Here is a 7,500-nt window from a genome sequence, read left to right on the forward strand (position 1 = left end):
CTGTCTGCATGACCCTGGATGTCTCGTATGTCTGAGCTGCTGTGAAGTCTTCAACCTCCGCCTGAACCACAAGACTCACGGGTCACACTTAGGCTTTTTGCATGTTTTAACATAGAATACAAATGACTAACTAAACAACACAACCAGGAGAGCAACACAACACTCAGGGAGGTAAAGCTTCCTCATGTTCCCTCCAGGTGTCTGTGTGTTTGTTTGTGTGTTTGTTTGTTTGTTTGTTTGCTGCATGATGGTTGATGTTGTTTCTGTTGTTGTGTTCCCATCACCCCTCTTTGTTTTGTGTCGTCCGCCCATTGTGTCTTAACGTGTGTCTCCATCTCCTCCAGTCTGCCTTCAGGCCTCACGTTCACATATCTGCCATGTTCAAGGTTAGAGGACCGCCCCTTCATCTCCCACCCTCCTCCTCTCACCTCATGTCTCCCTCCTGTCTCCCTGCCTCATTATGTCTTCCTGTTGCTCTGCATAAGAGGCGATGCAGGTTTAGATTGAATTATGAATTTATTATGAGTTATGTCATAGTTGGTCTGTTATCCATGTTCCATTCTATCTGGAACAATCCTGCCCACCTAGGTGAGGCCTTGTTTAGTTAGCTGTGTGATCCCAGGTGTAAAGGTCGTAGTAACAGTAAGTAGTGTCTGTGTCTTAATGGAGTAATGAGTCAGAGTCCTGTCGTCCTGTCGTCCTGTCGTCCTGCGTGACTCACAGCTCCCCTCTCTCTCCTCTCTGTGCCCGCTCAGTGTCAGAACCTGGGGAAGCTGACGACCGTCCAGCTGGGACACGACAACGCCGGCCTGCTGGCTAAATGGCTGGTGGACTGCGTCATGGTGCGCAACGAGATAACCGGGCACACCTACAGGTGAGAGGGAGGAACTACAGGGGGGAGAGGAGGAACTACAGAGGAGAGGAGGAACTACAGGGGGGGAGAGGGGGAACTACAGAGGAGAGGGGGGAACTACAGGGGGGAGAGGGAGGAACTACAGGGGAGAGGGAGGAACTACAGGGGAGAGGGGAGGAACTACAGGGGGGGAGAGGGGGAACTACAGGGGGGAGAGGGAGGAACTACAGGGGGGAGAGGGAGGAACTACAGGGGAGAGGGAGGAACTACAGGGGAGAGAGGAGGAACTACAGGGGAGAGGGAGGAACTGCAGGGGGGAGAGGGAGGAACTACAGGGGAGAGGGAGGAACTACAGGGGAGAGGGGAGGAACTACAGGGGGGAGAGGGAGGAACTACAGGGGGGAGAGGGAGGAACTACAGGGGAGAGGGAGGAACTACAGGGGAGAGGGAGGAACTACAGGGGAGAGGGAGGAACTACAGGGGAGAGGGAGGAACTACAGGGGGGAGAGGAGGAACTACAGGGGGGAGAGGAGGAACTACAGGGGGGAGAGGGAGGAACTACAGGGGGGAGAGGAGGAACTACAGGGGAGAGGGAGGAACTACAGGGGAGAGGGAGGAACTACAGGGGGGAGGAAGTGACTACAGGCGTGCGAGAGAATCCCCCAGCATGCATTGCGTCCCTGAAACCTTCCCGCCCTCCCCAGGTTCCCGTGCGGTCGCTGGCTGGGTAAAGGCGTGGACGACGGCAGTCTGGAGAGAGTCCTGATCGGAGAGCTGCTGCTGCCCGGCGGAGAGGAGGATTCTGGGAGAGGCTGGGGAACGCCGCCGCTGCAGAGCTCGCCGTCCCAGACCCGACGGATCAGCATTACATCGCAGTCTGGACGAGGACAGAGTCAGTACCTGGGATCTATCGTTCGGATGAGGTACGAGTCCGGTTTGATGATGTCACTCACCCAGACGTGTTCTGATCCGCAGAGCCGACCTGTCCTCAGATCCAGGAGGCCGTGGGAGAGGCCGTCAACAACATCTGCAAGCATTTCCACAAGCCAGAGAAAGAGGTTGGTACTGAGCTCAACCAGTCTGTGAGGTGAATGATGTCGCTGATGCTGCACTGTACAGCACACTGAGAGGAAACGTGGCCGCCCTTGGGAATGAAGTAATGGTGATGTCACACAGTTGACTGGAGGATTTACCTGTGTGTGTGTGTGTGTGTGTGTGTGTGTGTGTGTGTGTGTGTGTGTGTGTGTGTGTGTGTGTGTGTGTGTGTGTGTGTGTGTGTGTGTGTGTGTGTGTGTGTGTGTGTGTGTGTGTGTGTGTGTGTGTGTGTGTGTGTGTGTGTGTGCAGAGAGGCAGCCTCACCGTGCTGCTCTGTGGAGAGAGCGGTCTGGTCGCAGCTCTGGAGCAGTTCTTCCATCACGGCTTCAAGTCGGCCCGTCTCTTCCAGAGGAGCGTCTTTGTCTGGGACTTTGTGGGTGAGTTTGGAGCTGCAGCGCCATCTGCTGCTCAAGAGAGAGGAATTAAATGGAGCATCTAGTCTCATCCGTGCTCCATTTGTGCCAAAGTCAATCACACTAAGGCGTAAACAAACAAAACAACACCTGGAGTCTACTGCATTGAGTTCTTCCCATCTTTCTGATTGACCCTGAACCTCTCATGTCCTCTGGTCCTCAGAGAAGGCCGTGGTCCACATGGAGTCAGTCAGCCAGATGGAAGACGGACAGGAGACTGTGGAGCCTGTAAGGGTGACCTGTCAATCACTCTGTCGCTATGTCAACGCCATCAACTCCACGCCCAGGAACATTGGCAAAGATGGGAAGTTTCAGCTGCTGGTCTGCCTGGGAGCCAGGTCAGTCTGGATCCAGCAAGAAAGATCACGCTTAGGCTTTGATTCCTCAAGATGTGAGATAAAGAAAGTGACTCCAGATGCGTATTGACTCTCTGCTCCTCTCCCTTGTTGTGCAGAGACCACCTGCTGCCTCAGTGGCTCCCCCCGCTGGTTGAATGTCCTGTGATCCTCAGGATGTACGAAGACTCCAGCATGCTGAGAGACCGGACCACCGTCAACTCCTTCATCGGGGTCCTGGAAACTCTAAATGACTTCCCCATCACACTGGAAGCCTCACTGGTGAAGAGCATCTCTCTCTAACTCCACAGAGAGACAGACAGGCAGACAGACAGAAAGAGAGACAGCCCTCCCTTTGCTTCCTCCTTCCTTACTCTGCCTGCCTGCTTTTACCCAGAGTGCTCTGCAATATGATTATGAAGGAGGACGTGGACAATGAAGCTTGGTAACCAAGGAAACGTCCCTCATCTTCACAGGAGAGCCCAGGGCTCCGATCGATGACGATGCAGTATTATTATTACCCTGCGACACTTTTTAAAGAGGACCTCAACAGATTTCACTCTTCCTGTTTTCGTTTAAGGGGTTAATCTTGAAACCTTTGCAGTGCTTCTCTGTGCAGGAAACTACCGTGCACAATGAAGGGAAACAGGCCTTTTTTTGGTATTGACTTGATTCTGCGGCCGCATGAGGCTGCGACACACAGACGCTCGTCTCACTGGCAGGTTTCCTCCTCTCTGTGTGTGTGTGTGTGTTTGTCTTACAGGTGTGAAGGTAAACACACGTGTTACATGTTTACATCGACATGTTCCTGATGTGAAGAACAAATTAAGAGTGAGAAACCGTCAGAGCTGCTCAGGACCTTTGGGTTCGTCTCACTGGAAGCATCTTCACTGGCTTCACACTCAAGTTTGGACACTTCAGAAGAGTTTCCACTTTAATCATGAGGCAAAGTAGCAAAAGGCCTAATAAGTCCTGATTCATGGTTTATGGTTTAAAATGAAACAGCAGGATATCATGTAGGCTTTATGAAGAAAGACTCCATCTCAGATTTGAAACCAGCTGTCAGACACACGATAACAGATCATTGATCAATCGTGATTATCAATTTTGCCTCTTGTACTAAAATGAACTGGAGCCTTCCTCACTGTAAAGCCACTAAATCAACATGTTCAAATGTGTTATTTGTTTCTTTAAAGCTTCAGTCAGGATGATGATGAGCAGCAGCAGCAGATGTTCCTCTCTCTGTGTTCCTCTTCATTCTCTCTTCTTCAGCCGTAGCATTAGATGATGTCCACAAACACAAACGAAGTGGTGATGAAGACGACGGTGGCCGCAGATGAAGCTTCTGACTCTGACACTGTGGAGCCCTCAGTCTCCTTTCCTCCACATTCATCTCCACTTCACTTCACACTTCACTTCACACCTTTACTCTGAAGGCTTTAATGAAGATCTGAGTGGACCTTTCGCCACATTACAGACATCAACCTGGAGTGTTTAAGATGCTGTGTGTGTGTTGAGTGTGTGAGCTCATATTTATGTTCTCCTCATGTGTTCAGTTATCAGACATCACTTACACAACAGCAAAAATGTCCCGCAAAGACTGGAATGATTAAATGTAGTCAACACTGTTAACACATTGAGTTAAAGGACAACAGGACTCTTCATCTTCTTCCACTCTGTTGCAGTTCACACAGTTTCTGCTTTTTCCAGCCTATCAGTCCATCAGGATTCCCATGTATTGGTTCCTTTCATGTTCCTTTGTGTGCGTCTGCAGTCTGACAGAATCACACAGCAGCATGTTGAACAGTCTGTGCTCCTGCTACTGAGGTAGAACTTCACACTGAAACAAACGGACGCGCTGACCTACAGAACCTGTACTCGACTGTGAACGGAGCCTCTGCCTCCCTCCACTGCTGCACACTTTGTTTAGAGAGAGGTTGTTGTGTTACAGGCGACCTCTGTGGCGTGTTAGAGCAGAATGGATCTGCACCTTGAGTCGTCTGTCAGTGTAAGACGACTCTGTTATCATATTTATGCCTATTTCATTAAAAACAACCACTCTGTAAAAGTGTGTGTGTGTGTCTCTGTTCAGGTGTGTGTGTGTGTGAGAGAGATTGTGTGTGTGAGAGATCCTTTTGCGTGTCTCTGATGGAGCTGCATCAACCAATCATGGAGGAATAAAGGACTCTTGTGTTCTGTGAGTAGAGTTTAAATACATTTATTTACACATCAATACATTATCTCTGATTATTTCTGTTACAACTTGTAAATGCTATACAAAATGTGTATTATGTAGTGAACATGCTTTTTGAAAGGTCGGGTCAATAACTGTTAGTGTGTGATGGAACCAGAAGAGTTTAAAGAGTTAAGAAGCTTCCAGCCTTATAAGCACGAGTTGAAAGAGTTACACTCACATTTCAAAAATATCAATGGCATTTTGCGAGCTGTTAGAAATTCTGAATTGAAAAGGTCATTGGTTGGTTCTGTCAGTTGTCATGGTGATTTGGTCATCGCTGTGAAGAACGTCAGAATGTCAGAACATTTAGGAATTCATTTATTTCTCCACAGGCAGAAACAGCTGAGTGTCAGATGATCAATATTAAAACATAATGTGGTTTAGGGTCTGGGGGGCGGGGGGTCCAGGTCAGGAGGGTCAGTACTGTCCAGGTCAGGGGGGTCAGTACTGTCCAGGTCAGGGGGGTCAGTACTGTCCAGGCCAGGAGGCTCGGAGGTTGAGGAGGATCACAACATCGCAGGGTGCTAAGCAGTAAACTCCCATCTCGTTCAGAGCAGAAACAGCAGGAGGCGTCTCGGCCGGTCGGCTCTCTCTCCTCTCCTCCTCGCACTCCTTCAGCAGGTCCCTCAGCAGGAGAGCAGAGCCCACGTTCAGACACAAGATGATGCAGGCCTCCTTCACACTGTGGAGGCAGGAAACCATGAGACACACACCAACATGGACCACAGGGACACCAAGAGTCTAACAGAACTCCTCAGCTCATTTCTGTTCATGCTTCATTCTAACCAAAGCCAGTCTGACACCTGATCCTTGAGGAGAACCTCCCTCCTTACTCACTGCTTAAAGAAGTTCTCAGGTCTTTTACAGTAATGTCCAAACAGAGGAAACAGATTCCTGCTCATGTCGAAGTGAAGCTGAGCTGCTCCCCCCTCACTGAAGTGGTTGGATAAGATGATCTGGAGGAGAGGAACAGAGAAACATGAGGGCCTGAACTTCAGATGTTGACTTGGAAGCATTGGAGCAGAGAAGACACCGCTGCTTCTACCTCCTGATACAGGAAGTTGTCCAGCTTCTCGGCGAGGCCCTGCCACGCCACCTGGAACAGAGGGAGACTCAGGACCTGATGCAGATTCAACAGTCTGTCTCTGACGCACAGCAGCAACTGACAGGCAGAGCTGGACAGGGACATGGTGGACTGCTCACACTGGGACGGCAGAGACAACCACCTGATGGAAGCACAGAGAAGGACAAGGGCAGGGAGTAAATATCTTGGATTCCTTCTCTTCCCCCCGGACTCCGCCCCGCCCCTCCCCTCCCCTCCAGTCTCACCTGTCTTGACAGTAGGGTTTGGCCTTCTCTCCTATGTCCCTCATGATTCCGTCCAGAAGTCTCCCCAGCATGTCTCCTTTCAGTCGATCCAGCAGAGCCAGCAGACCCTCAAACAGAGAACCCTCCAGAGAAGCCAGGCGGCCCAGCTCCATCATGCCCATCCCTTCAAGCACCGTGTCCTCGCCCAGGGACACGGCGGCCTGCTGCAGCTGGAGGAAGAACTGAAGAAACGGACATAGAAAGGTCGGAGAGAAGAGGTGAGGATCAGAACTGAGACCGGCTCGGCTCACTCCTGATTGTTCTGAGCCTTAATCACACATGAATGGAATCAGGATCTCCGAATTCCCCAAACCCTCACGCACCACGTTGTCTCCCCAGTCTCCCAGGATGGTGGAGATGTAGTTGACGGCGTTAAGGATGGCACAGTAACGAGCACCCAGGGGACAGCGAGACTCCTCCTTCATCACCTGGAGGGAAAAGAGTCACATCATTCACTTCACTTACACTCTCTCTCCACCAGGCTTCACCTCATGGGCTCACGATCGCGGCTGCTGGTTGTGTATCGTCTCTAATCTGTATCTGTAGGTGTGTGTGAGCTACTGGAGACCTGAGAGTCCTCCAGGGGATGAAGGAAGTGAAGAATCCTCACCTGGGTAAGTCGGATACGGAAGTCATCCACCAGCTCCCTCTGTAGCTCCAGAAACTTCAGCTGAGCAGACGGAGACGGCAAAGCCTGGTACCGGTCTGAATGGAGCGGGACGGCAGAGAGGAACACAGATGAGTGATCTGGAGAAGAGTGTCTGAATGATTGACAGGCAGGGAGCAGAGAGGAGAGATTTACCTGTGATGACTTGGAGCAGCGTCATGAAGGTCTCGGCACAATCGGGCGCCTTGAGCTCGTCCATGTCACTGATGTCTTTGTACTGAGAGCTCCAGGCTCCCTCAGCAGACAGCATGGAGTCCACCTTCTCCACCGCCACTGCACACGCACACACACACACACACACACACACACACACACACACACACACACACACACACACACACACACACACACACACACACACACACACACACACACACACACACACACACACACACACACACACACACACACTCCTGCATGTAAACACCTGATCAGGACGTCCAGCTTTGATGATTAGAGTACTGATTGCGATGCTCAGTGACACAGGGACATAAAGGTCGTTTGAGGCAGATTGTTTGTGTTTGAGTTCATGG

General features: G+C 50.9%; 2 protein-coding genes across 6 annotated transcripts in view; one reads left to right on the forward strand and one right to left on the reverse strand.

The window, feature by feature from the left end:
- The window catches only part of LOC143013705 (DENN domain-containing protein 5B-like), a 31,481-nt gene extending 26,370 nt beyond the window's left edge, over nucleotides 1–5,111 (forward strand). For 4 of the 5 annotated variants that reach the window (XM_076167362.1, XM_076167363.1, XM_076167364.1 and 1 more), the window contains exons 17-23: nucleotides 345–386; nucleotides 756–874; nucleotides 1,558–1,745; nucleotides 1,829–1,911; nucleotides 2,199–2,325; nucleotides 2,525–2,699; nucleotides 2,816–5,111. In XM_076167362.1, coding sequence (XP_076023477.1) covers nucleotides 345–386; nucleotides 756–874; nucleotides 1,558–1,745; nucleotides 1,829–1,911; nucleotides 2,199–2,325; nucleotides 2,525–2,699; nucleotides 2,816–2,999 — 918 coding nt within the window. In that variant the 3' untranslated portion in view covers nucleotides 3,000–5,111. The remainder of the gene's footprint in view (nucleotides 1–344; nucleotides 387–755; nucleotides 875–1,557; nucleotides 1,746–1,828; nucleotides 1,912–2,198; nucleotides 2,326–2,524; nucleotides 2,700–2,815) is intronic. The other variant, XM_076167366.1, reaches the window with a different exon arrangement.
- Nucleotides 5,018–7,500, reverse strand: part of rint1 (RAD50 interactor 1) — a 5,319-nt gene continuing 2,836 nt past the window's right edge. The window contains exons 9-15 of the mRNA XM_076167367.1: nucleotides 7,103–7,240; nucleotides 6,911–7,005; nucleotides 6,624–6,728; nucleotides 6,262–6,482; nucleotides 5,978–6,158; nucleotides 5,770–5,888; nucleotides 5,018–5,614 (exon numbers count right to left, since the gene is read on the reverse strand). Of these exons, the coding sequence (XP_076023482.1) occupies nucleotides 5,398–5,614; nucleotides 5,770–5,888; nucleotides 5,978–6,158; nucleotides 6,262–6,482; nucleotides 6,624–6,728; nucleotides 6,911–7,005; nucleotides 7,103–7,240 (1,076 nt within the window). The 3' untranslated portion in view covers nucleotides 5,018–5,397. The remainder of the gene's footprint in view (nucleotides 5,615–5,769; nucleotides 5,889–5,977; nucleotides 6,159–6,261; nucleotides 6,483–6,623; nucleotides 6,729–6,910; nucleotides 7,006–7,102; nucleotides 7,241–7,500) is intronic.

Source organism: Genypterus blacodes, unplaced genomic scaffold (genome assembly GCF_046128005.1).
Source record: "Genypterus blacodes isolate CSIRO-AG114 ecotype Tasmania unplaced genomic scaffold, CSIRO-AGI_Gbla_v1 ptg000158l_1, whole genome shotgun sequence".
Classification (NCBI taxonomy): Eukaryota; Metazoa; Chordata; class Actinopteri; order Ophidiiformes; family Ophidiidae; genus Genypterus; species Genypterus blacodes.